Consider the following 25401-nt stretch of genomic DNA (forward strand, 5'->3'; position numbering starts at 1 on the left):
ATTGCGATGAATTGCTGAATCGATTATTGTTGACACCCCTATTATTCACACATCTGAAACAGACTTGATTCGATTCGCGATCGTTATATCAACACAAAAGGTAAGAAGTCACGTTATATTTTGCATGTTGTCATCTTCTGTCACAAAATACTACATTTATGATGCAAGAGCATCTGTATCTCAAAACAGAGACCATACATTGATGCTAATCCTGTAAATTATAACCTTTTAAATGTATAGTAATGTGAATAATATTGTAGACAGTAGGCTATATAGATATTTTTTTTACAGGCTAGATAGTTTGCAGTGTGGTTTCGAAAGTAAAAAAATATTTAATGGCTTTATTTTACAATTCTACATTCAATTTCAATTCAATTAAATTTTATTTATATAGCGCTTTTCACAATTGTTTCAAAGCAGCTTTACATTAATAGAAGCAGTAAAAGCACAGAAAAACGACAGATAACATAATACACGATAGCATAAGCAGTCAAATTTGCTACGGCTATGACTCGACATTATAAGCGAGCGTATTACTAATGTAACGTCTAGAAGAGGAAGCTAAGTTAAGCCCAAGAAGGCTGCCTCCCCGGGGTAAAAAACCCCCTAGGAGAAAAAAAACCCTGGGCTGTTTAGCCGAGGAAATAAAAAAAAGTCCTAGGAGGGAAAAACCCTTGGGAGATATATATGGATATACACACATATAAACGGATAAGGAGATTAACGGAGATTAAGCTGGTTCTGTCGGTGATCGTTGGTCAGGCATCAGCTGGGCATCACGTTGAAGGACGACCAGTAGATCAGAGGTGTGCCGACTTTGACATCTACCGGAACTGGGTCTGTTTTTCCCATTGTCCTCGGGGTCGAGGACGAGACAGGGAGAGAAAAACAAAATCATATTAGCGTAGGGGCCGTTCACATGTAATGCAAGTGTCACACAGTGATGTGGTTTAATCAGCTTAGTTTCAGACAGACTAACTATTGCGGCATAATTATATTATCCACAGTTGAAAATTTTGCAAATTGGGGGCCCACTGCGACGGTATATATGGTAACTAAGGGTCACCTTCCGGTCTTTAAGAGAAAATGAAACCTGTCGACCCGTTTGACTAAGGCCTGTAACCCCACTGTTGTCGTTAATGCAGGTTCAGTGGCAAACGGGTCTATATTGCATACTATTTACAAGACCACAAGAAAACCCCAACATCGCAACCTGACCATACGTGTCAACCCGTTTGACTAAGGCTGGAGGCCCCACTGTCGTCACTGTCATGAACTAAGTAATAGTGCTTTGCCAAACTAAAAGTGTTTTGCCAAACAAACCGAGGCCGGGCCTTACCGACCCGGCTTTTCTGACGAAGCTAATGTACCCCCGAGTCTCATCACTTTCCCAAGATACGGTCCGGACCTCCCGCTAGCTTCTAGCAATTAGCACGCGGTTCACAAGCAGTATACATCCCCCGCCGGGTCTTAGTTTCTGTCAATTGCAAAAATAATGCGTTTGAAAATGTTTTATAACGGGAATATGTTAGCATTGTCCAGGGAAAATGAGTGTATTGTTGAGACTGCTACATCACAACTTACTCTGGAATCATTGTGTGTCATGAGTTTCTTCTTCTGGAGTGTACTTATTAGTGATACTTTTTTGCTTGATTTTTCTGTTGGCAACATAAACCGTTAATAATAATATATAAAAATAACACAGTGTGGTCTGTACTGCTCACGATACCACTGAGCATGCGCACGGGCACATGACGTTAGTAGTGGGGCGTGATCAAAGGAGCAGCAGCTCATAAATATGTAATGACCACCTCAAAACGGCACATCTGAAATGCACTGAAACAGAGGCTACTAGCCTGGGTGCCAGCCGATCTTACCCCCGCCCACAAGATTTTGAAAACGGGAATATCGGTTTGGGGTTTCTCCGTAGAGGAGCTACTATGCTTGGACAAATGCTGGTCGAACCAATCAAATTGTCAGGGCGGGCTTTATACGATGATGGACAGATAATCAACAGTAACGTAATGAACCACGTCACCAAAGAGCGCGTGTGTTGAATGGCTGCCGCTGTAGAGTTCAGATGTGTGGATTCTGACATTGAGTCTGTTCTAAAAGATATCGACAGAGCATTGATTTTAAAAGAGCAACAGAGAAACGCGAGCAGGGCATTTGTTGATGTTTTTGCCGTCCTTCCTATTCGGCAAAAGTTGGTCGCAACTGAAATGGCTAATGTTATCACGGCGATGCGACTCAGCGTGCACGACGAGATGGATATAATTAGCGGTCGTTGCCAGCTTCTTTTCGGAAGCCCGGAATCGTGGTTGCTGAATAAGTGGAGGTACATGCTAGGCTCCAATGTTTTCAAGCCAACGTAATGGGTATCGTCGTGGATGAAGTTCACCTAACGTACAAATGGTAAGAGATAGTCTTACTTTATGACTTAGTAAATACTTCATGTTGTGATATAAACGAAATGTTGTAAACATAGTAGGTGTTGATGTACATTCGCTAACTCAGTATAATTACAATGTTAGTGTCATTGTAGCGAAATAACTAGCAGTTCGGTCAGGCTGCAAATACGTAATTTCAACATATGTCACACACTCCATTGCTCTGATTGGTCGTAGGTCTATCCAATTGAGTGCAGAGGCATTTTTCGGTTGAGACACGCCTCATAATTATAGCTCAATGGAGCGGTATCAGACTCAAATTCTGACTAGAATTGAGTATGACAACGTCAGGCTAAGAGGCTACTAGAGATGGGTAACAATCTTTTCCTACAAGCTATTTCGAGCAAACAACTTTTTAAACATGTTTTATGGAACTCATATACCTATTTAACTTGTGGAAAAGCAGTCATAAGATGGGCACTTTAAAACGGTTTCCCAGCATCAAAATGTCTGGTTGTTGCGTTTGGTTGCACGAATATAATATACTAATATACGTATGTATCTGGCCACTTTATTTTTGGTCATCTGCTAACGTCTTCTATCCACTCCACTATAGTACACGGATCTGTATCTGTGTTAAAAAAGTTGATAAAGTCAACTTTTTAAAATAACTTTCTCTGTCTGTGTGATTCTTGCCATACTTCCGTTGCCAAACTGCGTGCGCATACGCTGCCACAACATCATTGTGTACAAACAGTAAAAGGGTCTATTGTCTTTAGTGTAATTTTTGAACTTCCCGAAGAATTTTGTGAACTTCTGGTTAAAGTCTGCCTAGTTGTGGATGAGGCTGGGTGGTATGACCAAAAATCCATTTCACGGAATGAGTCATTTTATTTCACGCTAGCTAGCTGTATATTTCACAGTAAACATGTTTTCACCTCCGTCCGATGAAACGGTCTATAGAAGGAATAGAACAATCTGTAAAGTCTGACATTTTATTCTGCTGTGAGGGAATATAGCGTCATAACGCCCATCCCTAGTTGTGGATATATACAAATCTGAAATTATTTTTTTATATATTTTCAGATTTAATTGATGTATTGTATGTAGCTTTTTATGCTATTTGCTGGTGTTCTAAGTTAATGTCTTTTCTATTTTTTTTAATAGGTCTATAATGTTGGACAGTCTGATGATTCTGTTGCTGGGGCTTGTGTTGTCTTCACCAGTTGCCTGTATAAAAGGTAAGAGTTGTACTAAAAGTTCTCATGTCATGTCAAAATACATGTCTGCTGCAGACGCTTTGAAGGGGTTTATGATAAAGGGATGCTTGTGTTTATTTGCTTAATCTCATGTGTAATCAGAGTTTAGTGTTAAGTGAGTGTATTGTGAGTGTTTTCTGAACGTGACCGTCTCTTTTATCATAAACCATTTTGATGCGTGTAGCAGGTACGTATTTTTAAATGACGCGTGATGCATATGGTTCACATGACGCAAGAGACCTATTTTGAATTTGCGCCCCTCGGAAGAGAAGTTACTACACTATATACATATTAAAGGCTAGTACATGAAATAGCTTTGAATATTTTTGGCTGTGCGATTAAGAATAGTTGTCGGCCACGTATTATTAGTGTATGTCTAGGGCTGGGTACAGAACGTCAATACTTTTATGGCATCGAATGAAAAACTTCGATTCTTTGAGTATCGAAAAATGATTTATCTTTCGATGCCAAATTTCGATTCCAAAAGCGGCTGTGTCTGTGAGCCTGTATTTGCGTCTAAGGACCTAAAGCGCCGGCGATTGGCTGTCCACCACCACGTGATGGGGAGGATTTCTGAAAATACTAGCAGTCCACGTCGCAGTCACCCAACACAAGTGTAGAAAGGATGCAATATGAGAAGAAAGTCTTTGTGACAGTCTTACCAATAGAGTTAGCGCAAGTATGGCCGTGTTGTCTCCGTGAAAGGCACGTCAACCAAAACTGTGCTTCTCCTAAAGTGACGAGGGGTTTCAATTTAAAGCACGCTAGCAGCCTGTGTCTGCTTGTTTTACTCGCGCCTGGTTCCGCATGGCAAGGCTTTCAAGCTTGTGTCTCTCAATGCTTATGAAATACTCGCGCCTGTCTCTCCGCATCGCAAAGCCTTCATGCCCTTGTCTCGCTAAATGGACAATGCGTTTAAACCTATTTTTTACAGTCTATGGTTTAAACGTGACGCACACGCGCAGCCCAAAGCCTGACTCGTTATTTAAAACAAACTAAAATTCCATTTAACTGGTTTGCTAATTTCACATTTTCTACTCATTTTAAAAATCCCAAGTGTATTTAATATTTTGATAATTATGAAGTTGAGTATTGTTTACAAAAAACAAACATGCATAAAATTTTCCCAGTACAACTCAGTCACCCATTTAAATATTTTAACTTTTTGTCAAAGTTGCAGCTATAATGAACCCACAAATACTGTTAGTCCAAGCTAAATACCATTTTACATTTCATAAAATAAAGCAGTGTAAATTTTATTCTTAATTTCTTTATTTTTGTTTCCTTATTTTCATAAAAAAACTGATAAGTGTGTCTGCTGTGGCGCACCCCTATCCAAAAAGCACAACCAGTTGTATTAATGTTACCCTGAGTGAGAAGTGTTACCAGAATTTGCTTTAATTAAGGTGAACAATAAAAGTTGTGTGTTTAATGTATTTTTGTTCATGTTTCAATGGATTTTAAAACATGGTATCGAAAAAAGTATCGTTAGGAACCGGCATCGAAACGGAGGTATTGAAATTGGCACCGGATCGAAAGATTTTAAACAATACCCAGCCCTATGTATGTCGGCATTTATCAGTGCACCCCTAATGAGCATGTTTCTGGAATTATTTTCTGTGGTTAGTCATTCCTGAGGGGCAACCCTCCGGTCTCTTTGATGAAGCCAATACGGAAGTGACTTAAACTGCAATTTTTTGACTGGCCGCTAGAGGCTGGCTCCAAAATGGAGTCAATCCCCATAGAGACCCCCTTGTTGTCAGTAGAAAATATGTTTTACAGCCTGGCACAAAAAGTGTTTTTGTGCTATGAAGCTAATTTTGCTAACTTATCTGTTTAAATGATATTGGGGCGGTTTCCTGGACCAGGATTAGCTTAAACCAGGACTAGGCCTTAGTTTAATTAGGAAATATAACTAGTTTTAACAAATATGCCCTACTAAAAACATTACTTGTGTGCATTTTGAGGCAAAACAAAGGGCACTGATGTATTTTAAGATATGTCCGTGCAAGTTGTTTTCAGTTTGGAGAGCTCTTAAAAGTGTTTAAGTCTAGTACTAGTCTAATCCCTGTCCGGGAAACCGCCCCATTATGCCTTAAAGTTCTGCATAATTAAGGGTGTGGCCTCTTGAGTGACAGGTGAACTGCCACTGAGTCAAGCTAAGCGGGCGTGGTTTCAGCAACCAGCCACCTCAGCATCTCCCACGTCTCGCCTCTTTACCCATTTTCAGTTATCCGCAAGTGATGCGCGGCCAAGATGGTAACGGCAGCCACCGCCTACTATTGGCTTAAAAGAAACCTATGAGTTACTTCAAGGACACTATGTCCACAGTGTTTCCGCTATATACATTCTACCGTGGCGGCCCGCCATGCCTAAAACATCCCCGCCACGCCTGCGGTTGTGGATAGAAGGGATACAGCAAACGAAATCTCGCTGGATGACCACTGTTTTATCCTAATCCTTCAACCAAACCGAACTCTAAACACAAAATTTTACACGATTGTAGGATGTATTTGTATCTCATTTAGCCAGAGCCGCTGTTTTCATCGTAATAATCCTACCTCCAAATCTAATCCTAAACTTTTCGGCATTTGCTGTATACCTTCTAGACAAAACCCACGGCGGCAGCTCGCAAAAAAGCGAAATGTCCGCCCTGCCAGACTGGCTGTCTTAGAAATAAATTCCTTTCTGGATTCGCGTTGTTAACTCATTTATAAATAAATCTCCTAAAGTATCATAATTTCTTCCATGGGTTTAGTTTAATGCACAAATAGATTTAAATCAACAGAGGATGATTAGGCTACGTCTCTGTTTTGAGAAATAATAATAAAATAAATAAGCCTATACGAAATATGTTACACTTAAATAATAATTAAATTGACAAAACGAATAAAAAAGTATTTAATTTTTTGTTTTTTTTGTGACGCCCTCTACAACCAAAGCAGCAGAAAGCACGTCATGTTTTTAATGATTTTAAATAAGCACAAAGTTTTCTCCTTATTGTGAGTTTACACAAATAAAAATACATAATTTGAAGTTTCGAATATTGTTTTACTTTTATCTTTATGACTATAAATTTAGGGTAATTTAAGGTGCAAGGTCATCACGCATTTGATGTTCACCGGCGCAAACACGGACGCAGCGCAGGGCTGCGAGAAAAGACATTATTAAACTTTCGATTTAACATATTACGAGTTTTTTGGACATTCATTTGGAATCACTGTACTCATATTAACTTATCTGGTCATTAGTTATTCAGAATATAGGCTATAAGCGCAGTAGCGCGCTGCTGACCGCTCAGCTGTCAGTCAATCATCTGTGCTTTAGATCGACACTCACAAAGTTTCACATTAAATGATATGATATTTGTCCAAAAACAAAAGGCTAAATACTGAATACTACTTTTATGCGACTGCAAGACATTAATAGTCCAATCTGTTTGTAAGGAAACTTACATTATTCCCGTGGAAGAGAAGAACGTTGGTAATAGAAACTTGAGGCAGACGGTGAGACTGTTTTATCTGTTTTCAGACAGCACGGTCGGGGTCCCCGCGGGTGAACCGCATAATATTTGATGTAACGGGTGTAATAATAGGCTTTTCGCGCGTCATTTGGGTTGTAGATGCAGGTCGGGACTCAATAGACAAGAATAAAATGCGGGTCTAACATCCAAGACCAAAATTCGACTCGTTTTTAAATGGCCCCGTGCTTTCTGTTTAAGATCTGTCTGAAGACCGTTAAAGGTTTCTATTCATTTGCGCGATTTGCGGTGTGACCGGCTCGGGGTCTTTATCAAATGGTCCGGGTGTGAAATAAAATTGCTGCTGATTAGGGGTGTAACGGTACGCAAAAATCACGGTTCGGTGCGAACCCCGGTTTTGAAGCCACGGTTCGGTTCATTTTCGGTACAGTAAGGGAGAAATGCAAACATTAAACTGCAGGTTGTTTATTACTTTAAACTTTTTTTTACAATTTGTTTACACTTTTTTAAACACTTTATTAAAGTATAACAGATAAAATATATATAAAATGAAAAAATAATAAATAAAATACTACTGCAAAGTTATTTTTTACATTATTTTATAACAGAAGGTAACTCTTATCTTAACCTTCTCTTAAACTTTTTCTACTAAAACCTTGAACTAACAAATTCAATTCCTGAATACATTTATGAACTATTAGCCTACATTTTTGCCACTAAAAATTTTCTGTTTTGATTTATTTTGGATTGTTTAACTCACAGAATTGAATTGGCTATGTACCATCTCTGTATAAAAATAATATTACTGCTCTATGTGTAACTGCATAGCAAGCAACATGATGATATACTTATTATACACTCATTTTGAGATTAGTGAGTTGCATACATAGCCATCTTTGATCTTTTGCACGTTTCTCCTAATCTTTGCTTGTGTCATCAATGTAAGCTGTGACTTTACTTACGAACCCCTCCGCAGCTGAGTAACAGCTGAGTAAGCCCGGGTTTACAGCTCTTCTCTGTCCCGACCAGCTGATCGCATTGTGACAATGATATGATTGACGTGATATGCAGATGAAAAATCTGATCACGCATTCCTTATTCTTGCTGTCACAGAAAGCGCGTCTCATGAATGCGTAGCAACGAAAGACGTGCATCCTCTCACGCACTTTTGAAAGAACAAAGCAGCGCGTTGACACGCGTTTAACATGCGCTTTTAGATACGACACGTAAACGTTTACATCAATAATCAAACGGATATACAAATAAGTAAATAAAAATCTTTCTGCGGGCCGAATTATGTTATATGTTTGACAGAAGACTTGCGCTGAACGCGGAGACTTCCGCCACTTAATATGTTCGTGCGGAAACGCACGTATTATGTTCCGCACAGGCGCACACAAAATGCTTTCGGTGCGCGTGCGCACCGTGCCGAAAGCCCTGAACCGAAACGGTCCGGTTCGAATACACGAACCGTTACACCCCTACTGCTGATGGATGTTCGGTCAATCACAGCTGTGCGGATTATCAAACAGGACTGTGCGTGAGTTTGCAACAGCTCTGTAACGCTAAACACGAGCACAACTTGCAATGCACACTACATTAAAACTACAATGAAATATCCGAACTACGTACGTAGCTATGTAACGTTTTTTAAGAAAATACATTTTAGATCAAACATAGAAAAGCAATATGCTATAAATATAAGGAAAAGTAAATGACAGCATGAAAATGATAAAAAAATACATGTTAGTTTGCTGTAGCCTATATTCTACTTTAAAAAAAATAATGTACATTTATAATCATCATGGGCGCCCCCTGCCGCCACAGCTGAAAAAAATCCTAGAGGAAACACTGGTCCATATTTTTTACAATCTATGGTCATTCCCTAAAAAAGAACTACTTATCCTGGTATAGAAATGGTAGAAGAACTGTGTGTGTGTGTGTGTGTGTGTGTTTTTCAAATCAATAAGGGGTTGGTCTGAAGTAGGTTCATTATTCATAGGTGTGGTTTGGGCGTAACGTCAAATAAACCAATCAGAACGCTATTCAACATTCCCGTTAAACGCAAGGGCGCAAGTTCCATGGCAGGTTGCTATTATTATGACGGATTTACCAGGCGCACACCAGGAGCAGTCCACAGCCGAGGAGACCCACGTTCTTGTAAGAGCAGTCAAAGACAGAGAAGTTGTTTTGTATGGGGATGGGAGAAACCCGCCCAAATCAGCGTAGGTTAAACAGGCGTGAGAGGAAATAGCCACAATTGTCTCATCAGCTGGCCATCGTTGCGCCAAGCGCTACAATGATGTCAGGAGACGGGGGAATCCCAAGCTTGCCAGCATAAATCGGGGACGCCGTGTAACGCGAGGTGGATCTGTCTTTTTCACAGGACCTGACGCCAGCAGAGGACATCGCTGCGTCAACCCTCACCGCTGAAAGGGTTTGGGGGCTTTGAAATCGGAAACGCAAGCAAGGTCCAACCCCAAAGTACACTTACAAATCAAGTTCATATACATGAAGGTTTCTTATGAAAACATTTTAATTATTATTTACATAAAATAAACGTAATACAGCTACACAACAAACTTATGAAAATATTTTAATCGTTATTTGCATGAGATTTTTTTTAACGCAGCCACACAATAAATAAAAACTATCACCACAATGCTCACCACTATAATTTCCGTTATCTCATGTGTTAATATTTTTTATTGTAACAATTTATGATTTACAAAAATAACTGTTGCGTCTGTGTAGATTAGATAAGCAAAGTGTGTGCGCGTTGTGCACGCTATACATTATGGTCAAGCATGCGCCCTTAAAATAGCATAATGAACCACGCGCAACGTGCCACTGACTTTAGACTAGTTTTTTTTTTTGGTCAGTGGCGCAATTGTTTTTTGAAACTGCAAAATAGCATCAGGGATGATTTGCGCCAGAACACGCCTCCTTTTTTTGCGCTGACCCGCCCAGGGAGCGCAAGTTCATTCCCTAGTTTGCCGACGTGCGTCTGTGGAGGGAAAACCTGCTGTGTGCTGGTGCAAAATACGAATGATATATGCGTCACTGACAAAGTCAATTGCGCTGGGTGCAAGATAGGGCCCATTGTGTATGTTTTGTGACTTAAATCACTCCTCTACTTGGTCCATCTTTGTTCTCACCGTCGCAAACGGAAATACCAATGGTGCAGTTTTTTTACCTGACGGCAGGGGTTTTAGTGGACCGCGTTGAACTGACGCACTGTTCAAAATTTGGCAAGGTGCATGTCAGGCTATGCAAAGCTATGCAAAGGCTACAGATAACCTACGGTGTAGACCTTACACACAACTATAAATTGCATTTAAGACTTCAGTTAAGGCACTATTTTACTGACAAATGTCGAGATAGAATTATTGTTGTGCACAAGTAGCCTACATTAATATGCTACGCAAACCTCTCCTCTTGCGACTTTCCTTTGACTTTAAAAGGGCAAATGAAACAATAGAAATCTGAATTTGGAAATCTGTATTGGAGTATTATTTGAAAATAATACATTGCTTTGTTTGGCAATACTATCAAGGCTTTGAAAAATTACAAACACATACCTTCCTCTTGTTTCCTTGCTTTCGTTTCTTGGTGATTGTTTTTTCTTTCTGCTCCAGACGGATAACTCCGTTTTAAAGCCATGGTGGGGATGTGATATACGCATCCTTAGCACATCACTCTCCTGTGTCATGTCATGCACTGCATGTTCTCCGAGTACATGTACGAAGTCATTTTAAAGTATTTTTAAAAAATCTGCATAAATCCGCATGTTTGCAAATTATTAAAATTATAGCGTCTTGTTAACATTAAACCTAATAATCCTTTTGATTTGGTATAATGGTATTTAAATTATTTTAAGATTAAGGGTCCCCCTAGTGGTGTGATGGCCCTATGCAACTTGCGTAATTTGTGTATAGGGAGGATTTATGCACTATGAATTTTTCTCCACTCTCGCCCAGACAGTGTGCACATACTTTAAATGTCTTCAATGCAATTGCGTATCTTTCCTCTTGCCCAAAGTTTGCGTGTGTGCACTCAGACATTTGCCATCATAAATTCATTAGTGCTTTATCAACTTTTTCAGCACAGCTACAGATCAGTGTACTATAGTGGAGTGGATAGAAGATGTTAGGAGATGCCCAAATATAAAGTGGCCAGATACAAGCTATTTGATCATGTGCGCTGTAAAAAATGGTCAATAAATGACTATGTTTCTAATATAAAAGAATAACACAATTAGTATTCGTAAAATGGTAAATAATTTAGTATGGGATTCCTAGAAACCTCATCTTGTACAGTAAGCAATGTCAGACTAGCATCTGTTACATCATATTTCTGTGTAGCAGAATGATTAATCAATATCACATGTTCATTTTTTTCTTTTCTTCAGACATGGCTGTAATCTCCCTTCCACATGTGTACAAGTGTGTGTGCGAAGGTGAGGGCTGTGTGAGTGGGACGTTGTGTTGGGGTGAGCAGTGTTTTGCGTCTCTGAAGATGATAGAGGGCACTTTGCATTCTCAGAAGGGCTGTTTCAATAAGACCACCTGTGACACACCTACAGCATCTGACAATGTAATCAGCTGCTGTACAGGACACAAGTGTAATGCCAACATTACTGTAGAGGCACTTTTTAAAGGTGAGACTTCAGAACCATTCCTATCTTTGAGAAAAACCTTAGGGAGCCACTAATCATGATTTGATTGCCTATTTTTAACATGCATTGCAAATGGTCTGGTTTTTGATACCAATTTCCAATTTTTTTAGTAAAAGACAAGAAAAAAATAAGAGTACCTACATGAACAAATGTATGTGCTTTGTTGTTAACAGGCCAAACTGGCCTTAAAGGGGGTAGTTCAACGAAAAATGAAAATGTCATTTTCATGTTGTTCTAAATCTGTATTAATTTCTTTTTTCTGATGAACACAATATAAGATATTTTGATAAATATAGTTAGCACACAGTTGACGATACCCATTGAATTTGATCGTATTTGTTTTCCTACTATTGGAAGTCAATGAATACAATCAGCTGTGTGCTTACATTTATTTATTTGGTGTTCATTAGAAAAAAAACAAATTCATACAGGTTTAAAACAACACAAGGATGAGAAAATGACGCAGAATTTTCATTTTTTGGGTGAACTATCCCTTTAAACAAAAAAATGTATAGGTATTTATAGCTATAGCTAGAGGCAAGAACTGCATCTTGAGCACAATAATCAAAGAAAGATTCTACATACTTGTACTTGACATCACTAGTTGTTTTGGATTAAGATATAATTTTTCTAACATTAATATAACATCATCATAATTTTTCTAGAATTTCAATATTCATAAGTAAAAACACCTTTGTGAAATTATTAGGTTAAATAATACACAGCAGCTGAAAACAGAAACACCAGACAGGCTGAATGAGAGTGCCGATTCACTTTCCCTAATGAAAAGACCAGCTAAAACCAGCCTAGTTGTCTGGTTGTCTGGTTTTAGCTGGTCTCTCAGCCTGGTTTTAGATTTTGTAGCAGGCTGGTTTAACAGGGGTTTTGGACACTTTTTAGACTGGAAGACCAGCTGACCCTCAAGCCTAAACCAGCTTGACCAGGCTGGAAGCTTGGCCAGCTTGCCTAAGTAGCTGGTTTAAGATGGTCCACCAAGCCTGGGAAATATGGTCAAGCTTGTCTTTCATTTAACTGTGTCGTTTGAAAATACATCATATTGTTATGTAAGATTTTACAGAAATAATATTTAATAAAACAATTTAAGGGATGGTTGAGGAATTCATATATGCTAATAATATTGCTGAAGTAACACGTTTGTTGTTCTTTGTCTAGATGAGGCCCCTACAGAGCATGAGTGTGTGTGTGAGGGTCGATCATGTGTCACAGGGGATCGCTGTATGGGACAGCAGTGTTTCTCCTCGCTAACTCTAAGTGATGGGACACCTGTGTCTCAGAAGGGCTGTTTTAAAGTGTATGAGCAGGGAAGAATGACCTGCAAAACTCCTCCGTCTCCTGATCAGATTGTAGAGTGCTGTCAGGCTCATCTGTGCAACGTGAACCTCACTGTGACACTTCCTGTACGAGGTAACCATGACATAAAACAAACACAGCTACTTACATTGGAAAAAGACACCGTTTCCTAGTATTTTGACAGGGAATGCATTTGTTAATGCATTAAAATACACTAGTCAACATTTTAAAGTGGTTTAAAACCTTTCATAACCATAATCTTAAAACCAATAGACATTCCTGTCTTAGAACAATTTTGATCAACTTTTTGATCCACTTCAAATGTTGACTAGTATATTTGCAGCCATTACTTCTACATTACTTTTAAATTAACTATTTTATGTTTAACTTGCTGTGACTTGGTTTAGTCACTGTTGTCTTTTTCTAATAATTTTAGCCCCAACAGACACATTCTTCTGTTACAGAAGATTATATCAAAATATTAAGTTTAAATTTGTCAAGACAATATCTTTTTTTTTTACTTTTGCTTTTGGTGGATAATTAACACCTTTGGGTAAAATAATGTTTTTGTTCCAGAGCCCCATGTGTCCACACTTTTGATGTTTGTTTTGTATGGAGCTTCTGCTTCTATCTTTAACCCTGCCCACTTTACTCAGTGTGTCATGATCAGGCCCTTAAACACCACTGGAGCTCAGGTCTAAAAATACTTTTTATCAGAGGTGTATAATACTTAAGTATTTTAGTTACATTTTCCAAGCATCTATGCTTTATCAGAATGTTTGTCTTGGGAAAGAATTTACTTTTCTTTACTAAAAAATGTTCACTACATTCTAAAGTATAAAATCATACTGTGTATTCATTATATATTGCATATTAAAATTGATTTAATGCCTAATTACATAAAAGTTGTGTACTTTTACCTTCTTGAGTAAAAGTACGAAAAAATTTTTACTTAAGTAAAAGTACAAAAAATTACTAGATGTTTAATGTACTTAAATATTAAATATAAAGCAAAAACTTGAAATTATGAAATGTAGTGGAGTAAAAATTATGAAAATATGTTTTGGAATGTTTGTTTTCCAAAGAAAAACACAAATAAAATACGAATAATTGAAAATGTACTTTTATGTAGAAAGTTAAAATACTTAAAGGCGGAGTCCACGATGTTTGAAAAACGCGTTGGAAAAGGAGACGGGCCGACTACCAAAACACACTTATAGCCAATCAAATCAAATCAAATGCCGGGTTGCGCATGTGTGGGGCGGGTCTATCAACAGAAGGTCCAGATTCTATTGGGGTAGGGGCGTGGTTGTTTAGGGGATTTCCAATATCAACATTGGCTTTCAAACAGCATGGACTCCGCCTTTAAGTACTATACAACTCTGCTGTTTATATGGGTTAAGCTGGCCTGTGTGTTTGAAGTGCAATGTGTTTATGTGTGGGGTCAAGAAAAAAGTGAGTTGCTGAAAGTTTGGTGTGTTCTTTAAAAGTGCCGTAGAACGTAAAATTGTATTTACTTAGGCATATATGAAATAATGAAAGCTCTGTATAAGGTAACAAGATATTGTGAGCCTTAAACACGATTGTTCCCTCCTTGTGTACAACTCGTGCATGCAAAAGACCGCTGGGAAACAGGCCAGTCTTAACATAACACCAACTGTGACGTTAAAGTGGAGATGTATGCCCCCAAGATTAAATTAAGTACAATGTTGTTACAATGCTAAAAACTGCTGTTAATGCTACATGCTTGCGTTTAGGCTGAAGTTCTACTATTGATGTTACGGTTACGTTTTTCAGGTCCATACTGAAAGAAACCCACAAACCTACCACTCAGAAACCTATCATTAGCAATCTCCAAACAATTGATTATTCCTCCAATTCTGTATCTTCATCTGAGTAACAGCCAATCAGAACAGAGCTCAACAAAATTATTCATGACCCTTTTTATATAATAATAGACCATTTTATTCTTAAGGCAAATCCTAGGGTTGTAAATGGACATGTAAAACCATCTCTGGATCATTTTTGCACTTAATAAAGCCAAATACCTTCGATGTAGATATCAGAGAACAATTTAACAGATTAGTACAATGCATTCTTTGGCACCTTTAACACATCTTAACAGAACTACCATCAAACAAAGAACTGGACCTAACGAAAATAACAAAAAAGTGAAGTGTTTTATTATACTGCTCCCTGTAATTTACCATAGTTTTTCTCTCTTTAAGTGGTGGAGGGTCCAAAGTACAGTGTGACAACTCTGGTGATTGTTATAGTGGCTCCAGTCATTGTTCTTATATTCCTATCTGCTGTGGCCATCCTGGTCTTCCGTCATATTCACCATCAGCAGATGGAGCGTCTTACGGCACGGGATGCAGAGTATGGCACCATTGATGGTCTGATTGCATCTAATGTGGGAGAAAACACACTTGCGGTAAGGCAAACTTACAAACACCACTGTCTGTCTTTAGGTAAAGCACATTAGGTCACAGAAGCTTTGGCAGAAAGATACAACAGTGCTCAATGCTAAAGATTGTTTCATCTGGCACGGTTGGTCCAGGGGTTTAGAATTTTACTGGCCCTGTCAACAAGCACTAAAATAATATATGCCTGATTATGCTTTTTATTGTTTGTGACTCATGTAGCACCAAAAACTACTAGCCTACCTCATTAAGGCAAAGAGTCAAATTATGAGCAATAGCAAACTTGTTTTTAAAATGAATAATAACAAATAAATACAGAATAAAACCTAAACAAACATACAAATGAAATGATTTTTTTTTTATTGATTTATCCGTAGGCCTTGAACAGGTACAGGAATTGAATCGAAAGCATTCAAATTTAAACTAATACTGGATAGTGCAAAGTTTATTTGAGGTGCTGCCTCTTTAAGAACTAAAGCACATGGATCCAATATACTGAACACATGCATATGAGGATGATCGCACCACTCTGAGATCATTTTGTATAAATATGTCCGCTCAATTGCTTGAAAACGTTAATTCAGTTTTTGCATGCAGTCTAAACCACTTGCTCGTATATGCACACTATTTTAAAAAGCGCATTTCTGGTCAAGTTGTACACGCAAAGCTTCTCTGTTGTTTAAACAAATGAAATTGTACAGGGCTCAACAATAAGGACAGCACATGAGTAGCACATTGACATCTGTTTTGCGTCTCTTTTGATTAAATATTTAAATAGGCATTACCTCAAAACATGTGCAAATGATAAACTTTCATGAATGTCCCGATCGGGACAGTGGCAGTTCTGTCAACTGGTCTGAGCATCGTTCACGCTGCCCCAGGCCATCGGGCTGTCCTTATTGTTGAGCCCTGTACAATTTCATTTGTTTAAACAACAGAGAGAACAGAACACGTAAAGATTGAGTACGTAAAAATAACAAAACAGATTAATTAAAATTACCGGGCTCAACTTAGGAACTACAGTAAGCCAAGATATGTGGTAAGATTTAAAAAAAGTAAGGACATTTACCGTTAACTGGGGTGTGATCAGTGGAGGCCTATACATTTATACTCAAGCATGTCTCCAGTCAACATCTTGCCCCTTTCCTTTTCTGGACACTCAACTGATAAGCTTTTAGATGTCCTAGACACTCTCACCTAATGAAAAGTTTGGGAACACCCTTATCTGATAGAAAGTTCCTAAGTGTTCTCTCTAACTTGGCTGCACAGCAAAAAACAATGCCTTTTGAATATAGACAATAAAATTAGAGTTTTCCTTGTGTTTTACCCAAGTAAATGTCTGTTTCCAAGACGCACAAAAATAAAGTTATTAATTACAATTTTTTTTTTAAGTTTTAAAAAACACTTTATTTCGCCACATTTACGCTTTTCATTCAGACTACGCCGGCGTTTTCTACCTTCATAAACGGAGGTGTTCGTAAACGCTGAAAATGTTTTAGTTTGAGAACTCCGGGGTGCGCTGCAGTGTAAATAAGTGTAGATGTGAAACGGATTTTTATTTGGGTTTTGCTCAAATTAGTAAGCTAAGTGTTTATTTGACAGACTTCATAAAACTGTACAAAATAGCAAGTAACCCATACACTTTAAAAAACTGCCAAGGATAAAACCACAATAAAGCCAAAGGCTTATTTCCATTGCGGTTCTCGCTATAAGTAAAATCCTAAGGGCAGCATGCAGAGATGACGCAAAGCACAACAGACATCTCTCCTTATCCCGTTATTAGTCATGTACAATAAATTCGAAGGATTACACATTTGTTTAACTATACACACCTATCAACCACTTCTTCAATACCCTTTTAAAATTCCTCAACTCTCTTATATTCTTTATAGATTTTGACAACTTATTCCATGCTGTAGCACTGGCATATAAAAACGTGTTTTTCCCTGCTAAACTTTTGTAACCGCAAGGATATATATTAAAATCCCTACCACTTGTATTATGTAGATGTTGATGTCTCACCATGTTCTAAAAATTCCCTAAATATTGTGGAACCATATTATTTAAGATTTCACGAGTCTCGCCCAATTTTAAGAATAACACTTTTTTTTTCAACAGTCAACAGACCCAGCTTTTTAAAGCAATCGCTATGCAAATGCGTACGCTGATGCATTTTTGGGATTATTCTAACTAGTTTGTTTTGAGACTTTTGTCATTTGTTCTTCAAACTATTTGAACAACTACTATACCAAAAGAATGATGCATAATCAAAATGGCAGCATTTTTAGAGAATAACTATCTAATAAATTAACTTACCATGCTAAAAACGTAACCTTACCACAAATCTTTAAAATCCTTTTGCTAGCCATATAATCCCCTGTTAATTTGTTGTCTATAAAACAACCCAAATAATGTACTACGCTTAGACTCCATAATCATATAATTAATTTTGACTGAAAAACTAACCTGCTTAAACGCTTTATTAGATGTAATCACATGTAATTGTGTTTATGTTTTGTTTCAATTTAATTAGCTTATTACGAAAGACAGACTGTACTTTTAAACTCCAAATATAGACGGCCAGTATGACAGGAGAAGTGGAGTGGGTCAGACATTTTATTTAAGTTTTGTTTGCTTCTTTAAAATGAATTTCGTTTCATATTATTTGTATATAATTTATAAATTAATAAGAACATTTAGAAGGAATGCTTATGACTTCAACATCATATTAATTTTTAATACTTTAGCCGATTGTGCTTTTTGCCACATCTGAGTCGCTAAGCAAAGGACGTGCGTGGGCCTTTGCGCACACTTTGAAAAAAACAAAGTAATTTCAATTTTTAATACTTTAGCCAGCAACGCTTTTTTGTCATGAGCAACACACACCATACATGCACATGGAACAGCAAACGGGTAAAGGGAAGTTATTTGGTGTTTTTCTGACGAATACAGTCAGTTTTATATTATAAACATAACAGCGTAAAAAGGCTAAAGAGGAACTCCCTACATTAAAGCAATAAGCATTTATATACATTAGGTATACTTCAGATATGAAATTTTGCCAATATCACACACCCCTAGGCTGCATATATGCGCTAGGTAAGCTATTATTACAGTAATAAGTGCCCTGTGTGTGTGTGCTTCATGTGTGTAGTCGTGTATAGTGTGGACAAAGATAATTTTTGTAAATGCCAGTATAGACGAGGATTGTTTTCGTTTTAAAATGCCTTTTTAAAACCAAATGCTGTAATGTAAACATGGCCTTAAACTATAACTTAAAATCTATATCTGGAGGTGGAGCTAATTCGCATATTCATCTCTTTAGTTCGAGCTTTGTGATTGATTAGAGGCAGGGACTAATTTGCATATTCATCCGCTTAAACTAAATGAAGCACAGGAGTTACATTTAAGCTGTTTTATATTATATGTGCTATTATGATGCTCAAAGATGAGTTTTAAGTAATACAATTATCGACTACATGGGCACTTTAACTTTGTTTTTTATATACGCACTTCCCACCACGTTACCTGTAAAGCAATTCTGGTTTTGGTCACTTTAACTTGCTAGTCACAATCATTATTTTTAGGTAGCCACCATCTAGCCATATTATTCATTAGTTATTTCAAGACACTTTAACTGTAGCTGAAACATTGTTTTGGTACCCATTTTGACTTGAATCCAGCATGTTAATCTGCAATGAAAAGAAATGATAGTTTTGTGTTAAGCATGATAAATTCATGCATTTGCATTGGATAGCATGTGGCATTGGGAACAACCGGTCTTTGTCAGATCTGCCACCTCTGTATATGGTTTTGAAGATTCAACTTTATTCATATAAAAATTTTTTTTACAAACAACAACATAACTGTGGCCAGTAAAATTGCCGATAGACTAATCACTAGCCACAGTCAAGCGCTGCTTTTGCCCTAGTTTGCACAGTGAAAATCATTAATAACAATTTCTTTAAAAAATTGATTTTACGTTATGTTGCTCCTAATTGTTTGTTATAACAAGATTTCTTGTTTTTACTTTTGGTTTGCGTGGATTTATTATACTGATGGATTTTAAAATTCACTAAATTTGTTTAATAAAACTCTTCTAGCTTTTCCCAGCATGCCTTTATGTGATTCAAATTGCTACAGCAGAATCACTTTAGCATTTCGGTGAATCTATCAGCATGTGTTTGCTGAGCTCACTCTTAAGTTGATGATGTTGGATCTTTGTCAAGCTATTTTCAAGGAGCTCTGCGGTGTGCTTGGCAACCAAGGCAGATATTCAGCAGTCAAATGTTTGCCTGAGTATAATTAAAACTCTTCTCTAGTGCCAAGATGGACAGATGTTATTAGGAACATTTGGATGTATAAAATCTCCTCTTGCTATGAAATGCGACATGTGTTGATTGGTTTGCCTTTTTCTTAAAAAGGACCTCCCTTCCCTTCAGATCATGCCCAAGTCTATAGGATTGTGCAAGAATAATTTCTAGAATTGTTCCCTGCATTTAGCATTGCTGCTCTTTAAAGCTCTCTCTCTTTCCTCGTGCAAACACATGGTTTCCCAACTCTTGCGGTTTGGGCCTCAGTAGAATTTTCCCCTGTTATTTCTTTGGAATGTGGTGTAAGGGTTGAGGAGATGTTTGTGGCTGTTCAGTGTCGTCCTCTGGTGCATATTTGGGTGTACTAAAGAATTCTTGTGAACAAATATACACAGTAATAAAAAATAGCTTTAATTATGCAGCTGGTTGCCAGTAACTAACTGTAGAAGATAAAGACTGAAAATGTTTACTGTATGTTCATTTAACTTTGAACAAACTGTTGCCAGTAAACATAAATGTAAAATCCACAGTAAGTTACTGGCCACACGCTGCCAGTAATACTGTAATTTCTACAGATTTTTTTACCCATCAAAAGTTTTAAAACACTCACTCGTACTTTATTATTCTAATGTGGAAAAAAATTAATAAACTCATACAAACTATGACATAACACAAATGTAACGGTGTGAATTATGTTGTGTATACAATCATCAAATTAAATCAAAACAGTTATATTATATCATCTCTGAAGTGCAGTTACCCTTTGCCTAGAAATTGCAAAACCGTACTTGTGTCATTTCATCAAGAGCCTTCTTGAGGTTTCACCTTAGGATGCATTTTAAAGAATATTAAAGGAGTTCACATTTAATCTGGGCTCTTTTGGCAGCCTTTTCTTCAATACTTAGTCATCTATTTTAAACATAGATATTTCTTATTAAAATTTTTGCTTTCTAATCACGTAAATGAATCTGTTTGCCACAGGTATATTTTTCAAGTCAAGTCATTTGAATGGTAATTTCGGGCTGCAGCAAATCATTATGTTCTTTATCTTCTTTGTCTGTCTACAAGGATCTGTTGGACCATTCATGTACATCTGGAAGTGGCTCTGGACTGCCGTTTCTGGTGCAGAGGACTGTTGCTAGACAGATAACCCTCAGCGAGTGTGTGGGTATGTGTGCAACATTTCTGAGCATGTTTACATTTTTAAGGCTAATTCACACTGATCCAATGTTTTTTATGAATAATTTTCTAAATAAATGCGACACATTTTTGATTGATACGACTTATACTCCGTAGGGACTTCTAGTCCGAAAAATACGGTACCCCTACACCTAACACTGGCTATCACAAACCTGTTACTATTGTTACATTTAACACAAACCGTTATTTGGCCAATTTAAAGGGTTTATGAGTAGTGAGGAACACTTGAAATGTTCTCAGGCCTGTTTCTAAACATGTAAACGCAGACACACACACTGACTGTAACAAAAGAAGTGATCATTCGGTTTGGTATTTTGTGTCACTGCTCCTCTAAAGTGTTTGTTTGTTTCAGGTAAGGGCCGGTATGGAGAGGTGTGGAAGGGTCAGTGGCAGGGGGAGAGTGTGGCGGTTAAGATCTTCTCATCTCGAGATGAGAAATCCTGGTTCAGAGAGACAGAAATCTACAACACTGTCCTGCTGCGACACGAGAACATTCTAGGTAAATGATCAATTACACACACGTTGGCATGGTTTACGGGGACATTTCCATGTAGAAATTTTTTTTTATTAGCTTTTCAGTTTATGGGGGACACGTCCTATGTCTCGGTAAACCATAGTTATAGCATAGAAAACATGTCATTATACAGTATTCATGTAAATGTAATTTCATTACATCATTTCCAGTCAGTTTTACAAATTTATAACATGAACAATTCTTCTACAACTTTTATCAATCTTTCTAATTTAGCGTTGTAAATGTTAACATTAAATAATGCACCATGAACTAACATAAATTTCAATTCAATTCAATTTTATTTATATAGCGCTTTTCACATTTGTTAATTGTTGCAAAGCAGCTTTACATGACTAGATGTAGAGGAGCACACAGAAAATCAATAGATAATATAAGATGTAGAATATAGCGGCTAAGGTTAAACCGTACAAGCAAGCGTATTAATAATGTAACTTATAAAACGGTTAGTTCCAATCCTTGATTCTGATTGGTCAATAGGTGTGCTTTATTCATGATAAAACACAGCTATGGCCGCTTCACCCAACGGTTCTGTTGATCACTGCGTCCTTAGCAACACCCTTAGCAACCACATGTATCGGTTTGTTGTATTTATTTGAACTTTCATGCATATTACACATTGGAACACATTTTTGTTCATGGTCAGGGACTATTTTTTCTAGCGGAAGGAATGCTTTTTATTGATTTAACTTCATGAAAGTTGCACTAATATTTTTTTACTTTAATATTGTGTGGCAACCGTTTTATAAAAGCAATAAGGCACTTGAGGCAAGTGCTGTATCGTGAATAAGTAACGGCTGAAGGGCCCTTCAGCCGTTACTTATTCACGATACAGCACAGCCTCTCGTACCTTATTGCTTACGTATACAGTAAAGTGCTAAGTTAAGCCAAAGTTGGCTGACTCTCCCTGGGACGAAAAAAACCCCTAGGAGAAAACCCGGTGGGAAAAACTCCTAGAAGGACAAAAACCCTTGGGAGAAATTAATATATTTATATACGGTAGGTATAGGAAGCGGGTAAGCGGATTAAACTGGTTCAGCCGGTTGTCATTGATCGCGCATAAATAACTGTATTGACATGAACTAACATGAAGAAAAATTTATACATGCTGAAAAACGGTATTGTTCATTGTTTGTTGTGGCTTATTGGGGTACTTTGTGGATCTTTGGGGCTCAGTTTAAAAAGCCTTGCTTAAGTAAACCACATGTGTACTATAGACAAAATGTGTGTCTTGCTTCTAGGCTTCATTGCTTCAGATATGACATCACGTAACTCCAGCACACAGTTATGGCTGATCACACACTATCATGAGATGGGCTCACTCTACGATTATCTTCAAATCAGCATGCTGGACGCTCCTGCCTGCCTGCGGATGGCACTGTCTATCGCCAGTGGCCTTGCCCATCTGCATGTGGAGATCTTTGGGACTCAGGGAAAACCAGCCATTGCCCACAGAGACTTGAAAAGCAAGAACATCTTGGTGAACAAGAATGGGCAGTGTTGTATAGCTGACCTTGGTAAGATTGTACACGTGACTTTGATTTATATGGCACTCCCATTCATTACCATAAACTATATGTGAACTTTATCAGTAAACATTAACAACCGCAAACTATCTACTGTATGATTATGGTATTTGACAACAGAACGTTGAATAATGTTAACAAAATAAATGTATGCCATAATTGTGCACTGCTGTATTGTGGTTCTGCTTCTTTGAATAATCATTGTATGTCAGATTCATGGTAATGATTCAGAAATGACAAATTAATGGATTTAACTCATTTAAATTCGTAAACATTTTGTTCTTTTTTTAATGGCTAATTCTGGCCTTAACCCTGTATTGTCCAGTATCTAACAAACACTACGAATCAGTAAACTAGTGAAAGCCCACTTGTTTTTCCTCTCAATATTTAACTTTTGAACATGTTGCCCTTTTCACTTAAATAAGCAAAAAGCAGAAGCAGGTTGTTTGCTTACGGGAGACGGACACTTTAATTAGTTTCTTTATTAAATCCACTCCGACTCACTCGAAAGCTCCTTGGCCCATTTCCACATCAAGCTCTTATTAGGAGAAATACCATTGTTTTCCCCTAAAACCTTAACAGAGAACCCATTAGGTAGCATTGAGTCTAACGCTTATCTGAGAACACTCTTATGGGCAGGATGAGGAACATGAGATGTGTTTTTGTAGAGCACATTAAATCAAAAACGGACTAAAAATGTTCTTGCTTACAGAACTCAAAAACATGTTTTCTGCATAGAAGTATTTCCTGAGTGCAATTTTAGCCTTTTATGATGTATTTATATAATGTTTTTTTTTATTATTATGTAAATTAGGCCTGCACGATTGATCGTGTGTAAACCAAAATCACTTTTTAAATGGGTGCAATTTTCAAATCGCAATAACTTCAATTAGTTTGATTAAGGACTATCAAATATCGAAGCAGCAGTTCGGCTCCACAACAAAGTGTGTCTGCAGAAGAGCAAAGTATCTAAAAGAAAAATACCAGATATATTTGGAAATTATTTGGATTTCAACGTTCTGATGTGCTTCAAAGGCAAGTTCTGTGTAAAAGTGTGTCGACAATGCACCGCATCCCGTTTCTGTTGTCTCGTCTTTTATTATAAATCCAGCGCGTCATCATCCGCTCTCACTCTGTTGGCTGTGTCCGAAAGCTTAGGCAGCTGACTTCTTGCCTCACTGCTTCACTTCGGGGGCATGAAGGCAACTCCGGGAAATGCATTCGGACAGACTTCATAGGCAGCGTAATGGAATTCTGTTTGAAATAAAAGCTTTTTTTTGTCTCTCTCCCACTCTCTCAAGATCATTCTCTCTCGCACGTGCAGGGAGCTACGCTCCGAAGTCAGACCGCTTAAGTAGTTATCCTTGTAGTATTTGTACAGTTTTATGCAAGCGAAACTGAGGCAAAACTGCCCTTCAAGATTAAAAATTGAATCGCAGGCTGTTGGACTGATTTGTTTGTAATGTACTTTTAAAGGCACCACTGCTTTGACACATGTAGCTTATACTATTATAAAATAGTGGTAAATAGCATTTTAAAGGTGCCATTTTTCCTGAGCCACTTTATCAAACTTTCGTTAGTGTTTAATGTTGGTGTTAGAGCATAACTAATATCTGCAAAATTATAATTATAAAAGTGGATACCCAGGTTTCACAGACTGTGTAATATTCGCTTTACTGGTCAAAATGTTCTGGCTCATCAGTACACATTTCAGATGCAACGTTTTAAACCATACAAAAATAAAGTTTACACATGCACACAAAAACTCCTTAAAGTCCTTATTAGGTATAAGTGATTTTTAGTGTTTATGAGTAATCAAATGGAAATGCACAATTATCTCTATATATATTTATAGAAGGGGTGTAGCTGTAGGCTTTCAAAAGTGAAAAAAAACTTTGTGCTTAAAAATAAAAAAACATATCTAAATAATTCTGTTTTAGAAAGGTCAAACAACATTAATTGCTGAGCTGTGTGGTAGTTGCGTTTTGTCTGTCCTCAGAAAAGGGCATGTCAGGATAAAAGAAAATTCCTGTGCTGATCTCTGTTTGGTATCACTTTGTGTACTTGCAGCCCTGTGATGACCACCACAAAGACATTGCACGTCCTTGACATTTTTGAGACCGTAGGGTGTCCCACTTCTTGTTTTGCAATTTAAGCGGGTGCTCATAAGTGCCACTAATTTACTATTTTGCCAAGCCTTCACTGTTGATGATTTCACCATCAACGCATAGCCAAAGAAAATGACTGCAGTTACTCTCAGCATCATTTGGCATTTATTAAAGTCAATT

At 37.6% G+C, this 25401-nt stretch overlaps 1 protein-coding gene across 1 annotated transcript in view; it reads left to right on the top strand.

The window, feature by feature from the left end:
• The window catches only part of LOC129451718 (activin receptor type-1), a 42811-nt gene that overhangs the window by 13502 nt on the left and 3908 nt on the right, over positions 1–25401 (top strand). The window contains exons 2-8 of the mRNA XM_055215095.2: positions 3558–3631; positions 11542–11790; positions 12982–13233; positions 15348–15553; positions 20924–21023; positions 21408–21554; positions 22829–23104. Of these exons, the coding sequence (XP_055071070.1) occupies positions 3565–3631; positions 11542–11790; positions 12982–13233; positions 15348–15553; positions 20924–21023; positions 21408–21554; positions 22829–23104 (1297 nt within the window). The 5' untranslated portion in view covers positions 3558–3564. The remainder of the gene's footprint in view (positions 1–3557; positions 3632–11541; positions 11791–12981; positions 13234–15347; positions 15554–20923; positions 21024–21407; positions 21555–22828; positions 23105–25401) is intronic.

The sequence above is a fragment of the Misgurnus anguillicaudatus genome, chromosome 17 (genome assembly GCF_027580225.2).
Source record: "Misgurnus anguillicaudatus chromosome 17, ASM2758022v2, whole genome shotgun sequence".
Taxonomy (NCBI): domain Eukaryota; kingdom Metazoa; phylum Chordata; class Actinopteri; order Cypriniformes; family Cobitidae; genus Misgurnus; species Misgurnus anguillicaudatus.